Source organism: Plasmodium gonderi, assembly GCF_002157705.1.
Source record: "Plasmodium gonderi DNA, contig: Chr08, whole genome shotgun sequence".
Classification (NCBI taxonomy): Eukaryota; Apicomplexa; class Aconoidasida; order Haemosporida; family Plasmodiidae; genus Plasmodium; species Plasmodium gonderi.
In genome coordinates this window covers 1704332-1719835 of record NW_021628933.1, presented here as the reverse complement: position 1 = coordinate 1719835, position 15504 = coordinate 1704332, and the positions used below count along the sequence as shown (strand labels likewise).

Here is a 15504-nt window from a genome sequence, read left to right as displayed (position 1 = left end):
TATTTAAAAAAAAAAAAAAAAACCAAAAAAAATTACAACACTGCAAACATTGCAATATTGCAGCTTTAAAAGCACGTAAAGAAAGTTCAAATGTTTTCTTAGCACCCAAACCATTGTGTAGTATTAACAAATAAATTGTGTACATACGCAAACCCCAATTACTAATCCAAAATTGCCATGCGTACATGGTGAAGTAAATACAAGGGTATTTTTTAAAAAATTAAAAAAAATAAGGAAAGGAAAATCATAAAGAAGAAAGCGCTTAACATACTTATCTTCATAGCTCACACATAGGATCAGCATTTTTAGAAAATTTAATTTTTACTTTATTTTGTTTTAACGTATTTTATTTTACTCTATTCTGTTTTACTTTATTTTTGGCTTAAGAAGTGTAAAGGTTAACAAAGCCGAGAGCATAACCTTTCAATCCTTGTAACCGATTGACGAGACTATACACACAAAAATGAAATGCGAAGTTGACCATCCCGTTCAGGAAAATGCAGAGACAAATACAATAAAAGAAAATGTAGGAAAAAATTACATAAATGAATTGTACTATTACAAAAATAATGAGCTGAAAAAAATCAGTTCATCCCATTTTCATGATAAATATTTGGGTTTATTTTTTGGGGCATCATGGTGTAAATATTGTGTAACATTTATTGAAAATATAAAATTTTTTAAAAAGAATTTCCCATTTGTTGAAATTATTTACATTCCTTTTGATAAGACATATAATGAATATTTAACCTTTTTGAAAAAAACAGATTTTTACAGTTTACCTTTTGATAATTATTTGTACATTTGCAAAAAATTCCAAATTAAAAACCTACCATCCTTTGTGATAATAGCCCCCAACAATAATGTTCTCGTTAAAGATGCCGTGCAGTTAATAAAAACAGATACCTACATAAATAACTTCAAGTCCTTAATTAAAAATTACACTATACACCCGAACCATTTCAAATTTGGTAACCGTCTCTTCGACTTGTTTTGCGCCTAGGATTAGTACATCGCGTGGGGAAGAATAACCAGAGATGAGTGTTGAGTATTGGCAGCTGGAAGTAAGTGAAAAAAAAAAAAAAAAAACTTGTTCCTCACACTATTCACATAGCTTCCTGGGAAATGTTAACAAATGTTTTGCACATTTTGTCAGTACACTTTGTCAGCACATTTTGTCTACATTTTTTTGCACAATTTTTTGCACATTTTTTCCTGTTTTTAGTTTTATTTTTAAAAATTCACGTTTAAAATCTTCGACGTCGACCCGTGCACGGGCGAACGACCCCCGAGAATGCAATATATGTTTACACCAACTGCACGCATACATGATCTCGTGGAAAAAATATAAAAACGATTTAAACGATTTAAACAATTTAAACGATTTAAACAATTTAAACGATTTAAACAATTTAAACGATTTAAACAATTTAAACGATTTAAACAATTTAAACGATTTAAACGATTTAAACAATTTAAACGATTTAAACAATTTAAACGATTTAAACAATTTAAACGATTTAAACAATTTAAACGATTTAAACGATTTAAACGATTTAAACGATTTAAACGATTTAAACAATTTAAACGATTTAAACGATTTAAACGATTTAAACGATTTCAAATTAAGGTATAACACGAAATAGGCACATGTGGAGGTTCCAAATGAGGAAAATCCTTTTCACACAAATTCTTTGTGGAGAAAAAAAATAGCGTGTGCACATGCCCATTTGCTACCATTGAAACGGGCTCAAAAACCAAGAATTTTTTTCAAAGTGCTCGCGTGGAATCAGAATTTCCCACCGCTTCCTTAGAACTAGTCCAGTCATATTCCACGGGGACATGTACAGAACATTTCTAAAAATTCTGATAAGGGGAAGGGGGAAGGGAGGGGAAGAATCCAATGGTCTCTCCAAAGGGACACTTCCAAACAGGCCACTTCCAAACAGGCCACTTCCAAACAGGCCACTTCCAAACAAAGCACTTCCAAACAGGCCACTTCCAAACAAAGCACTTCCAAACAAAGCACTTCCAAACAGGCCACTTCCAAACAAAGCACTTCCAAATAACGCACATCCAAACGATGGGATTACAGCTGTTGTTCCCACTTAAGCATCGTAGGGGTCAATCGAAACAACACCCTCCACAGCCTCCTTCAACTTCTTGGAAAACTGAGCCAAGGTTGCTCCATCGATGAATCTGTGATCGGCACCATAGGTCAAGTTCATAGTATCCGCGACAAGGATATCAGTCAAGGCAGTTAATTCTTTTTTCTCATTTTTTAGAAACAACTGTTTTTGAATTTTCGAAAGTCCTATAATACAAGCCTGATTGTCGAACACTATGGGAGTAGCAAAGGTTCCTCCTATAACTCCAAAATTGCTAATGGTAATAGTACCACCAGTTATGTCATTTTTACTCAACATCATTTTCATTGCCTTATCACGTAAAGTAGATAACTCTTTTTGAATTTCAATCATGTTTTTCTTTTCTACATTTTTTATATTAGGTACAAGTAAACCATTTGGTGTGTCCATAGCAACGCAAATATTGTGACTTTTGTAAATAGTGTATGTATTTTTTTTGGAATTAAATTTAGAATTCAATACTGGGAAATCCTTTAGCACATTTGATATTAACTTAATTAACATACTAGTTATTGTAATATTTACATTTTCCTTTTCAAGTATATTTTTCTTAATTTCATTTCTGATATTTATTAAATTCTGTACATTATACATTTCGTTCAAGTGAAATAAGGGGATACTTAATGAATCGTTCATACTTTTACACATGGCTAATTTTATTCCTTTCAATGGAACTTCATCTATCATATCTTCACCAATGTTATTATCACCACTTGAAATCTCTCCATCTTTCACTTTTTTGTAATATAATTCTACATCATCCATGGTTAGAGATTCTTTATTAAAATATCTTCCTATTTCATTCAAGTCCAATTTATACACTTGTGCCTTTTTTTTAACACCAGGTGATGCCTTAACGTTAGTAATAGTACTATTTCCTAATTCTTTTTTTTTATCTAAAGGTTCTTCACTCAAGTTGATCTTTTCCACAGTATCATCTTCTAATACTTCTTCGCTGGGTTCACTTTTTACTGATTCCTCCTCGTTTTCCTCTATAATATGATCTTCTGTGTCGATTTCACAAAAATAAGATCCAATTTTAATGGTGTCCTTTTCATTTGCATACCTTTTTACAAGTACGCCACTATATTTACTTGTTATATCAACTGCAGCTTTGTCACTCTGAACAGTTAATAGACTTTCCATTTCACTTACAGGATCTCCTTCATTCTTATTCCACTGTGTTATTTCCACCTCAGATATACCTTCTCCTATATCAAACAATTTACATTTCACAATTTTAAATTTCACGCTGCTCATACAAATGTATCGCAAAAAACTTTGTCTATTCAAAGAACTCACTTGGGTTAGTAATACATTCTTTGCCTTCTGCATTATCATCGATGATCTGTGAAAAAAAAGTGTGGTACTCTGTGTTCGAGAAAAAAAAAAAATAACTCTTTTGTAATCTTCACTGGTGAACGGTAAGTGCCCTCCGGCGAATATACCAGCACCAAGTTTGTTAGGAGTGAATTGCAGTACTTTCTGAAGCTGTGAGTCACGTTACTTCTCCACAATATTTGGCCACGATATTTTGTCACGATGTTTTGTCACGATATTTTGTCACGATGTTTTGTCACGATGTTTTGTCACGATATTTTGTCACGATATTTTGTCACGATATTTTGTCACGATGTTTTGTCACGATATTTTGTCACGATGTTTTGTCACGATATTTTGTCACGATGTTTTGTCACGATATTTTGTCACGATGTTTTGTCACGATATTTTGTTACGATGTTTTGTCACGATATTTTGTCACGATGTTTTGTCACGATATTTGGTTACGATGCTTTGTCACGAGATTTTTCTAATCGACGTTGCTCCAATAGAAAATTGATAATTGTATCTTTTATGAGTCGTAATTTTTATGGGTCACATTTTTTATGCGTTACAATTTTTACCATCTCAATTTTTATAGGTTACAATTTTTTTTATGGGTTACCATTTTTACGATATTACAATTTTTTTTTTATGGGTCAAGATTTTTTTCGATTCCCTTTTTTCTGTCAGCTAGTATTTACAATCTTGCATTAGCCAATTAGTCATTTGAGCCGCTAGCTGTTCTTAGCTCCCCAAGCGATGCACATGATGAATCTTGTCAGGCATATACGTCCGTGATAATAAAAACAAGAAATGCATTTCCACTCTAGAATGTTTTAAAAAGTGAAAAAAGTAAAAAGCCAGTATGGCGTCATTTAAAAATTTTATTTCTTATATTTTTTTTTCCTATTTTTTTACATGTTTTTACATTTTTTTTTTTTTAAAAAAAAAAATAAAAGCGTTATAATGCATACAATATACTTTCCTATTTTGACTTAAAACAGAGAAGTGAAATCCAAAATGACAAGCATAAGAAAATAATTGGGGTTTCCCCCCATATTAGTCCCCTTTACATCCACTATTTAGAGGTGTGAACATTTCTTGTCCTGTTTTTAACGAACTCTCCATTCCTACTCTCGTGTTCTTTTAGTCTTCTTTTCTGGTTCCTTTTTTCCTTCATACATTTTTGCGAACATTTTTCCCCACTCACAGCAAATCATACAAAAATGCATTTGAGGTGTAACAACAACCAAAAAAAAAAAAAAAAAAAAAAAAAAAAAAGAAAAAAGGTACTCACCTCTTCCCCTGTTTTGAGGATTATTCCACACACACCCATTTAGCATTTTGATATTGGGTGACCTGTAGAGTATACACTATAAAAAAGTTTGAACATCTCAAGGGAATGTGCCTCTGCGTGTGTACCTAAGTGTGTATTTGTGTGTGTGTACCTAAGTGTGTATTTGTGTGTGTGTACCTAAGTGTGTATTTGTGTGTGTGTACCTGTGTATGTACCTGTATCTTTACCTGCACCCTTGCTTTTTTATTTTTTTGGAGGGACCCATCCTTGTTATCACCCTACAGGATGTAACGGATACGCCAAATGCCACCCTTGCGATTGCAAAAGAAAACAAAATTTCTCCATCGAAGGGGAGAAAAGAGACACCTTTCGATTTAACTGGATACGCCCATCAATAATTATTCAAAATATATATATATATATATATATATATAAATACTTTTAAAAAAAATTAGAAATAAACCTACGAGTGATAAAACGAAATGTTATTCCGTTCTAAAATTTAAAATGTACACAACAGTACAACCTTCCCGTTAAGGCAAAACATCAGGTTTATTCATTATTTATAGTAATCACTACTCCCAGTTGAAATTTACTCCTTTTTTTTTTTTCTTTTTTTTTTTTTTTTTTTTTTTTTTTTTTTGTTGAAAAAAAAAAAGTGTTACACACTTTTTACACCTCCAGTATACTCACGCCATTCGAAAAGACAGAAAAAAAAAAATGAACATTCCAAAAGAGGAAAACATCATTAACCGTGCCGTAGATGTAACGATACAATTTGGTAAGGACAAAAAAATGAAGGTAATCAAAAGGGTGGTAGGAAGTTACGATGAAAGTAAAAATTCTGAGTCCGAAAGAAAATACAAAACAAAAGAGTCACACGAAGAAGGAATGAAAATCTATTTACAATACTTTCAAAGAAATTTTGCAAAATTTAGTAATGATTATAATCTATATAATGTATACACCTTAGAACAAGTTAATCAAAAAATGAAAGAAACTATAAATGATATAATGGTTCTAATAAATATGGATTATGATTATGCTTATCGTTTTATGAATGCTTACAAATTTAATTCGGATAAGTTAATTGAAGCATGGTTTAGGAATCCAAAAGAAGTTCTAGAAAAGGCTCAATTGTCTCACCTGATGAAAGAGCAGGATTTTTCTGATCATTTAACAAATGACATTATCCTAGAGGAAAAATTAATCAATGCAGAATGCACATTATCCAAGGAATTTCCTACCATCCAAAAGTCAGATGATACAAAATGGAATGGAGAAAAGTACATTTGTCCCATTCTACTTAACGAGTACAAAATAGAAAATACATACGCGCTAAAATGTGGACATCGATATTCTAAGGAATGTTTGGAAAGGTATCTAAAAACATCAATTGAAAACGATTTCGATGAAGATATAATTAATAAAAAATGCATAGAACCCAAATGTAAAGAATTCTTTAAACAGAAAGACTGGGAATGTGTATTAGATGAAAAAAATGAACTACTTCAAAAATATCAAAAAATATTATTACAAATTTTTATAAAATATAGCCACAATTTAAAAAAATGTCCCTATGAAAATTGTGAATATGTCATCGAATCTGTAATGCTAAAGGATAATACAGTCATATGCAAATGTGGGTACAATTTCTGTTTTAACTGTTGTTATGAATTCCATAGACCTGTTACATGTTCCGTTATTAAGAAATGGAATGATTTGCTTACGAAAGGAGATCATAATATAAAATGGATTCAGACACACACCAAAAACTGTCCCAATTGTGCAAAATCAATTGAAAAAACATCTGGCTGTATGAATGTAAAATGTGTTTGTGGTTTTAGTTTTTGTTGGCTCTGTCTGCAGGCTTGGGTTCATCACAAAGGAGGATTCTACAAGTGTAATCAGTACATAGAACGGGACACATCCCGTGAGTCCACAAGCGAAGCGGCAAATGAGGCCACAAACGAGGACACAGACGAGATCATAGACGATGTTGTATATAAACATCCAGACAAACCTCCAAATGACAATCAGAACTTGACCACGCTACGCCCGCAGCAAGGTAAGGCACTCAAGCTTGAAGAACGCAAAAGAGCTCACAAATCGCTTAACAAATTAAACCATTTCAAAACAAGATTCGATGCACATCAACATGGGGAAGATTTTGCCATAAGAACGCAACTATTATTCGTTTCCCAATTTTGCAAGATGAATAACGTAGGACCAACACATCGAATTCAAAACTTTCAGAATTCCATAATACAAACTATTAGATGCAGAAAAATACTCAAGTGGTCTTACGCCTTTGCATATTTTGTCGAATGGAAAGATGAAAATAAAAAATATCTTTTCGAATATCACCAAGGACAGCTAGAAAAAAATTTAGACACTTTGCAAAGAAAAACTGAAAGTATAGATTTGGCCCAATTCCTTAACCCAAATTTAGATGTTAAAATAGTTCGAGAAATTGATGAGTTAACAAAGACAGTGGACGTCTTTTTCAAGAACGTTTGTGATTTTATAGAAAGTACATTTAGCGGATTTACTCATTAATTACGGAGATTGATAATCCATTGGGGGGTGAGGGGAAGGGTAATGTTAGATAGACACACATACCCTCCGTTCCCCATGCTTTAGTCGCAAACAGAAGCAGCAGCATAAACAGAAACACACATTATTATTTTTACACGTGTATATATATTTACGCACGTACACCCCTATGAACCACAATGTGTTGAAAAAAAACTTCCACTGTAACATCGAGACACGTAAATGTAATACCTTTTAAATTAAAAAAAAAAAAAAAAATCTGCTTTTTATGAACTATTATAGTTTATATTATTATGATTACGCATGTTTACATATTCCAAGTAAGCAAAACCATTTGCCATTTAAGACGTTTCGCAAATGTTTCAAACGATTTATGTTTACAAGGAATAAAACGTGGGTCGGGAAATTTATTTACATACTTATTTACATACTTATTTGCCTACTTATTTGCCTACTTATTTGCCTACTTATTTACATACTTATTTACATACTTATTTGCATACTTATTTACATACTTATTTACATACTTATTTGCATACTTATTTACATACTTATTTACATACTTATTTACATACTTATTTACATATTTAATTACTTATTTATTTTTAAATCCTTTCACGCATGTTATACTTTGCTTTTTTTTTTTTTTTTTTTTTTTTTTTTCCTTTTTGCTTAAGCTGCAGTTCCCCTATTTTCTGCCAATTTGTTTGTTGTACACCACGTTACTTGCAAATAATCGCGATGAAAAAAAAAAAAAAAAAAAAAAAACACAAACACAAACAAACACAAACACAAACACAAACACAAACACAAACACAAACACAAACAAACACAAACACAAACACAAACACAAACACAAACACAAACACAAACACAAACACAAACACAAACACAAACACAAACAAACACAAACACAAACACAAACACAAACACAAACACAAACAAACGCAAACACAAACACAAACACAAACACAAACATAAACGTAAGGTTATGATATATGTACATGCACAAATGCAACACCCATCTAAATGGACTTAACCAAATGAAAGAAGGAAAAATGATGTGCTTACTACACACTTAAATATCAATTTTTTGTTTTGGTATTATCATGGCATATAAGGATAGTCTATCCAAGAGCCCCTTTTCATCTCTACTCATACTTTTGAGGTATGACATTAGTTCGAAATAGTCTGCATCTTGTGATAATTCTATATGTTCCGTTTCTGGGATGATAGCAAAAGGATATAAAGTGAAAAGACCTCAATGTGGAGAGTTGAGCATGTGAAATGCATTTATCGGGAATTCTCTACAATTATCACAGTGACTATAATAGATATGGTTTTTACATATGACATTATATACCTTGCTTTTCATATTCATAAAAAAACTGAAAAACTTACTTAACGCATATAGGGAAAATAACAAACAACTGCTCATCTTTTCAGTGAAAGAATCGAGACATGGCATAGAATAATTAGCTTGGTTAAACGAATTCAACCCGATTACTGCCTCAAGTTCATCAAAATTTGTAGAATGATTTATTAAATTTACATGTGATGGTATATTCCATGCTAAGAAGTGAGTTATTATATTAGAATCGTTCTTACTCGTGATAGTCATTGCATAGGACTTTGTTTCGCTGTTTTTTTCAAACCACTCAACTGTTGGTAATGAATTTTTGCCTCCACAGTATTTTCCGTAAAATTGGGCATCTAGGGCCTTTGCATTTTCGGAATTGCATTTTTCTGTTCCGAGGTCTAAAGCAAAAATTAGATGAAGCAATATGTACACGTATGCATATATGCATATATGTATATATATACAAAGTAATAAAAACGATTCTTCCGTTGAAGGAAGCAAACTGCAACTCTTAGGTGATCCCCAAGGGTTCTATCTTTCTTAAGCACAAACTCATGTTATATTAGCAGCGACAAATCTGCAGGTTGCATTAACAATCGACATAGCACTTAACATTATTAGTTCTCAAAAAGTGAAATCACAATTTTTCACTATTTCTCTATTTTTATTTTTGTTATTCATACCAGATAATATTAGTTCAATTTTCGCTTTCACTAAGTTAACACATAGAAAGGACAACAAAAAAACACCAGATTTCAAAAGATACATTTTTAACTAGTCAGTTGCCAAAAAAAAAAGGAAAATAGCTATTCCGTATCTTTTTTTTTTTTTTTTTTTTTTTTGTTTTGGAAAATATTTACATGTGTATATATGTACGTATGCACACATATAAATGTATTATTAAGGGAGGGGGTAGGAAGAAGATCATGAAGATATGAAAATGATATGTTTTTTCTTATGTGCTTATACTTCCTCTCACCCATATTTTACTCCTTTATTTACACATTCCTGTCTGATATAGTTGTTCCTCGAAATTGATATCATAACCGTATCATCACCATCTCTATCAACATCGCTATCAGCATTTATCATTTCCATCACCCTCCATTTGACACATCCACAAAAACTGGAAAAAAAACAATTATGAAAAAGAAATTCAATAGAATATTACCCTCATCAAGTGTACTTACATTATTGAGGTTATAAAAAAAAAAAAAAAAAAACACCTATGTCTACGTCAAAAAATACCTTGCAAAAAAAAAAAAAAAAAAAAAAAAAAAAAAAAAAAAAAAAAAAACCCCCAAAAAAACTCTTCCAAACCGAAAAAAAAAAAAAAAAAAAAAAAAAAAAAAAAAAAGACTTATTCTTTTAACACTATGCCAAACCTGTCGTTATATTATCTTTAAAATACACTAAAAAAATACTCCATTTGGATGAAAAATGAGAGAATATGACCAATAGAAAGCGTAACAAATAGAAAAAACAAACCAACTTCTCTTGAAGAAGGTAAAAAAAAAATGAAAAAAAAAAAAAAAACAAATTCTTGTGATAAGTCTAATACTATTTTTCTTGCTACATTACTCAGCAAGAGAGACAGAACATTTACAAAATGTGTTTTCATTAAAGAAAAAATGAAAAAAAAAAAAAAAAAAATTGCGCATTAAAATAGCTTCCTTAAGTATACGCGAAACAACAAATAAATGAATCAGTCAATATGTGACAATTTGACAAGATGTCTCTTTGACGTAGTGACATATGAGAGATCGTATGATAATCGTTATCATATTAAACACACACATGATTATATAAACCAAAAATTATTCAGGCAATATTATGCGTTACATAATACACCAGTGTTTACTAAGGATGCATCCTTTTTTGATGAACTACTTCTGGACTCTGACTTTTTTCATAATTTAATTATAACAGAAAAAGTAATCAAAAGTAAAAAAAAAAAAAAAAAAAAAAAAGAAACTCTTCTTAGTTACATCCTAACTGGTTAACAGCATACAAACTTAACCACAAAAATTTTATGGCAGTTGTATTTCTCAATACTATTTGTCGAAGTGTGATAACATGGGTAGTTGCAAAATGTGGGATTTCAAAAAAAAAAAAAAAAAAACGTCTCCCAAAATTAATTACCCCTCCAAACTTCTTCCAAAAATGGATTCCCAAAACTTCTAACTCACCTCAATTTTTGCATGAATAGCCACACCACTTATCCCTTGAATCGGATGCCTGTCCATTAGGATTCTTGTTCATGCGTTCATATGCCTGCACTTCTGTATCTCCCACTGGAGCATTTACCTTTTGCACATACATGTTATGTCCTTGACATTTCATATTTTCCTCCTGAATGTTCTGAACAATAACTCTGTTGTAAGTATTTTCTAAATTTTTCATGTTCCTTGGGATGAAAGGCGATATTATTGGATTTGCTGTTTTTATAAACTCTGCGTTACGCATAATTTCAGACATAACAGGGTTTTCATTTTGCAGATTGAAATTTGCATTAATACTTGCTCTAACAAAGTTATCATTGTAAAGTTCATGTGTTCTCAGTGTATCTGACTGAATCCATTTATTCTGCAAATATGTCATAGCTAGCGGGTGCGATGGGTACAATGATGCAATGGGTTCTTCTACCAAGCAATCTTGTTTTTTCATTTCGTCCATAAATTCATCAGCACATTCGAAATTATATTTGTTTTCATTACAAGATGCACTACTGTGATCATTTGCATTTTTGCAACACAAATTGTAGCATCTCCTTTCTTTCTGCGTCTCCTCAGGACGCGACAATTCCTTAAAATTTTTCAGTTCTTCATATGAACAGAAGATATTCTGCTCTACATTTACCTTTTCCCCTCCATCCAAATGTCTCCTTCTCTCCAGTTCTGTTAAGTGAAGTTCTCTATTTACTCTCTTTTGTATATTCATCATTTCTCCCTTCTGTATGATCACCTCATTTTGCATGTCTTCAACATTGGGGGTAATAGATTCGCTTTTCCTACTCATTTCGACTTGTCTATTCATTTCAACTTGCCTATTCATTTCGACTTCCCTATTCATTTCGACTTGTGTATTCATTTCGATCTGCCTACTCATTTCGACTTGCCTATTCATTTCGACCTGCCTATTCATTTCAAGTTGGTCATTTTCAATATCTTCTTCAAACCCTTTAGATTCTTCTTGTTGATCCCCCTCTTCTACATCTTTACTTACCACGCCTGAGATTTCCCTTTCATCTTTAGAAACTTCTTTCATGGCTTCACTTGCATACGTTTCTCCCTCGTCCGAATATTCTGAGTTTACACTTCCATCCTGTTCGTCTTTGCTGGAGCTGCTTGTGTCATGTTCGCCTTCAGCTACGGGGATGGATTCAAAAAATGGGGAAAAAAAATATGGGGAAAAAATATAGGGGGAAAAAACGGGACAAAAAAATAGGGAGAAAAAATGGAAAGCTGAAATTGAATATACATTTCTAAACGATGCACATTCAAACTCAGTGCAGTGGAAACCATCGTTGCCCCTCCACCTCCTCCCACTGCATTCTGTTGAGCTACGAAGCTTTATTCATACCTCGATAATAAGGATACAAGTCTCCATACTCCCGCTTCTTCTGTTCAGCAAGGTGTGCATTGACACGCATCCACATAGCATGAACATCGTCTTGTGGTAACTCATTTGGGTTTACAGCACACGCCTTTTCCATGTATTTCCTGTACTTAATTTGCACATCACACGGAATTGGTTTTATGATATCTTGAATTTTCAAATATGGTTTCTCTTTAATACATTCGACATAATAAACATCTGAAATCCATTTTATTTTTGGTATTATTTTTCTCCTAATCGGCACAGGCACAAAAGTATCTCTAAATTTCAAAACAGGTACCTCTACATTAACAACTACTGGTTTGGGAACCATATAAGGAACTGGTACATCGACAGAAATAGGGACATGCTTCTGAACCTCTATATTTTTCACAATCTTAGGTTTAAATACTTGTTCAATTCTTGGTGTTGGCAGCATTGAAGCACTTTTCTCTTTCAATTGCATCATTGATAACTCATTTCTCAAGCCAAAAGAGGGAATTCCTATCCCTTCTTCCTGTACTTCTCCTCCAATTGGATAACCACCCCATGGTGTTGCTCCTTGCATAGATCTACTGAATATGTAAGGAAACATTTTCTCTTTGCCAATAGACATTGTCTGTTGTAAAAATTCAGGCTGGTTAAGTTCCATTGGCACATTGCTAACCAGTTTCGATCCTTCATTGTAATATTTCCGTTCGTAAAATTCGGAATTATAATCTACCCTCTCCTTATTTTCCTTTTTCTCTCCTTCACTCCTTTCCTTCATTTCGACCCTGTCCACTTCGCCATCTTCATTTTCGCCATCTTCATTTTCGCCATCTTCATTTTCGCCATCTTCATTCTTGCCATCTTCCTTCTCTCCATTTGTATCATCTACCTTCTGATCTGCACTATCTTCCCTCTGATTCTTGGATTTTTTTCTTCCTCCCGTGGAACCCTTTGGAACATACCTAAGTAGTGCAGAGAGTAGTGTTGCCAAATGAGGATACAATATCTTAAAGGAACAACTGATATATGTAGTTAAAAATCCTAATCAATCAGAAGCGACATGTACTTATGCATTAAAGTTTGTAAGCCAATTTCAAAGCGTATCAAAAAAAAAAAAAAAAAAAAAAAAAAATAAATTAAAATAAATAAATAAGTAAATGAACGAACGAATGGATACATAAATGAGTAATCCCTCTCCTCGACTAGCTTAGCCTTACTTTATGACATATTCGACCGTTTCGACCTCTTGAAACCTCTGCATCTCCTTGACTTTTGGAACTTCCACAATTTTTTCTACAATTTTTTTTTGAAAAACTGGTCTCTGTATTATGTTTTCCTTCACTTCCACCTTCGGCACATACTTGAAGCAATATTGAATTCGAGGTACGTCCACAATTTTGTCTACGAATTTTACCTCTGGGACTTCTACCACCTTAAGGGGGGGGGGGGGAGAGAAGGAGTATGTGGGAAATACATTCATGATGAGAAATACAGGTATGGTGAAAAATACAGGCAAAGCGGCCAATCAGATGAACTGCCAAATCAGACAAACTGGGAATTCCTCACCTTTTCCACAATTTTGGAGTAATACTTGGGAACCTCTCTTATTTTATTCTCGTATCTTATTTTCGGGATTGTAGTTTCTATGGTTCTCACAAAAGGCACTTCAACTGTTCTCGTCACGACATCAACAGGTTGGTAGGCAGTTATGGCAACCTTTTTTGGGGATAAAAAGAGGAGAGGTGAAAATTTATTTTCCATAAGAATTGCGATGTGCATCCAATGGGCATGCAGAAAATGATCAAAAAGGGAGAGAAAAAAAAACTGTCATGCACATTGTCAAGAAAGGTTGGGTAACTGGTGCAGACACATGCAAAATATTACATATTCCCTCTTGGTGTGTTGGCTAATTTCAACTGCCTTGGAAAGGTCTGGTTCTCCCTCTATTATTTTCTTAAAATCCTCATTCTCTTTCACTACGTGTTGAACAATCGGGTCTTGATTTCCTTTACCCACAAATTTATTCGCTTCATCGCTTTCTTCCTGGCAACAACTGTTGTTGGCTTTGCATGCATTAAACATCTTTCCTTAAAAAAAAAAAAAAAAAAGTGGGAAGATCCTCCGTTCAGCCTAACCTGTTTCGTGCGCTACAATTTTAGTTCTACACGTGTTTGACTGTGTGTGTACGTGTCTGTATGTAGGTATATTTATACACACACATGCGTGTTTACTTATCTATTTTTATTTACTAATATATTTTTATTTATTTATCTTTTGTTTATTTATTTTATTTTTTGACAGGATTTGGTGAAACTCGTCTTATACTTCACCCTTTTTAATCTAAAAAATGCAGCAAAGAAACATAGAGTATTTTTTTTTTTTTTTTTTTTTTTTTTTTCCAACTTCCTACTTGATGACACAAAAAGTGGAAAAAATAAATAAAAAATAAGTGAAAATGTGGAAAGAAAACTCAGACAGGTTTGTGATTATTTGCGAATCCTTTCTAAATGTTTTAGAAAAGACTAGCAAAACAAAGTTGTCTTGCAGGGATTGGGATCTAAGTGCATATCTAAACTAGCTCCTATGCATATATGTGTACTTTTTGTGAAATTTAATTATCACCACATTCGGCTGTTTATCTTTTTTCACAAGGGACAGACGTGTTGTTGAACAAGCCATTTATGAACACCCATATGTTTGTTCAGTTTTTATTTTTCCCATAAAATGAAAAGAAAAAAAAAAAAAAAAAAAAAAAAAAAAAAAAAAAGACAAAAATAGCAATGAAAAAAGAAAAACTGAAAAAGAAAAATGAAAAATAAATATTTAGCATTAGGAAGTACGCATGCATAACACTAAACACACCCCCTTGCAGTAGCTGTTGTAGAAATTATCATTTTAGTTCCTCTTTTGTTTTTCACACTTTCTTAAAATATGGAACAAACCTTTTCACTTCAATGTGCACAGATCATTTTTTCAAATATTTATACTACTTTTTTTATCTTTTTTTTATTTTTTTCCAGAGGGAACAACACCACTTAGACTATTTCAATGCTGAATATTTTATCCTCTATGTAGAACTTATTTCCTCACAGCTAAACACTCGCCACTTGTATTTAATTCTATTTTAAACTAAGGAATAAAATAGTTCATAGAATTTTCTAATGTTCCTTTTAAGACTTTTAATACGATTATTTCCACAAGGGAAGAAGTTATTTGTGCAGTTGGATGACGGG

General features: G+C 32.5%; 5 protein-coding genes across 5 annotated transcripts; 2 read left to right on the top strand and 3 right to left on the bottom strand.

Annotated features, from left to right (window-relative positions):
* Nucleotides 1–463: 463 nt before the first annotated feature.
* On the top strand, nt 464–1003 carry PGO_083480 (thioredoxin-like redox-active protein; the record flags this gene model as incomplete). The annotated part of the gene is made up of 1 exon (XM_028687570.1): nt 464–1003. The coding sequence occupies one exon, from the start codon at nt 464–466 to the stop codon at nt 1001–1003; it is 540 nt and encodes a 179-aa protein (XP_028543371.1).
* A 1105-nt stretch (nt 1004–2108) lies between these two features.
* On the bottom strand, nt 2109–3488 carry PGO_083470 (lipoamide acyltransferase component of branched-chain alpha-keto acid dehydrogenase complex; the record flags this gene model as incomplete). Its single annotated transcript, XM_028687569.1, has 1 exon — nt 2109–3488. One exon carries the CDS (start codon nt 3486–3488, stop codon nt 2109–2111), a length of 1380 nt encoding a protein of 459 aa, XP_028543370.1.
* Nucleotides 3489–5487: 1999 nt separating this feature from the next.
* On the top strand, nt 5488–7326 carry PGO_083460 (hypothetical protein, conserved; the record flags this gene model as incomplete). The annotated part of the gene is made up of 1 exon (XM_028687568.1): nt 5488–7326. One exon carries the CDS (start codon nt 5488–5490, stop codon nt 7324–7326), a length of 1839 nt encoding a protein of 612 aa, XP_028543369.1.
* Nucleotides 7327–8401: 1075 nt separating this feature from the next.
* Nucleotides 8402–9451, bottom strand: PGO_083450 (phosphatidylethanolamine-binding protein; the record flags this gene model as incomplete). Its single annotated transcript, XM_028687567.1, has 3 exons — nt 8402–8547; nt 8725–9081; nt 9367–9451. 3 exons carry the CDS (start codon nt 9449–9451, stop codon nt 8402–8404), a joined length of 588 nt encoding a protein of 195 aa, XP_028543368.1.
* Nucleotides 9452–10873: 1422 nt separating this feature from the next.
* Nucleotides 10874–14353, bottom strand: PGO_083440 (inner membrane complex protein 1a; the record flags this gene model as incomplete). The annotated part of the gene is made up of 5 exons (XM_028687566.1): nt 10874–12051; nt 12266–13233; nt 13489–13703; nt 13838–13987; nt 14156–14353. 5 exons carry the CDS (start codon nt 14351–14353, stop codon nt 10874–10876), a joined length of 2709 nt encoding a protein of 902 aa, XP_028543367.1.
* Nucleotides 14354–15504: the final 1151 nt, after the last annotated feature.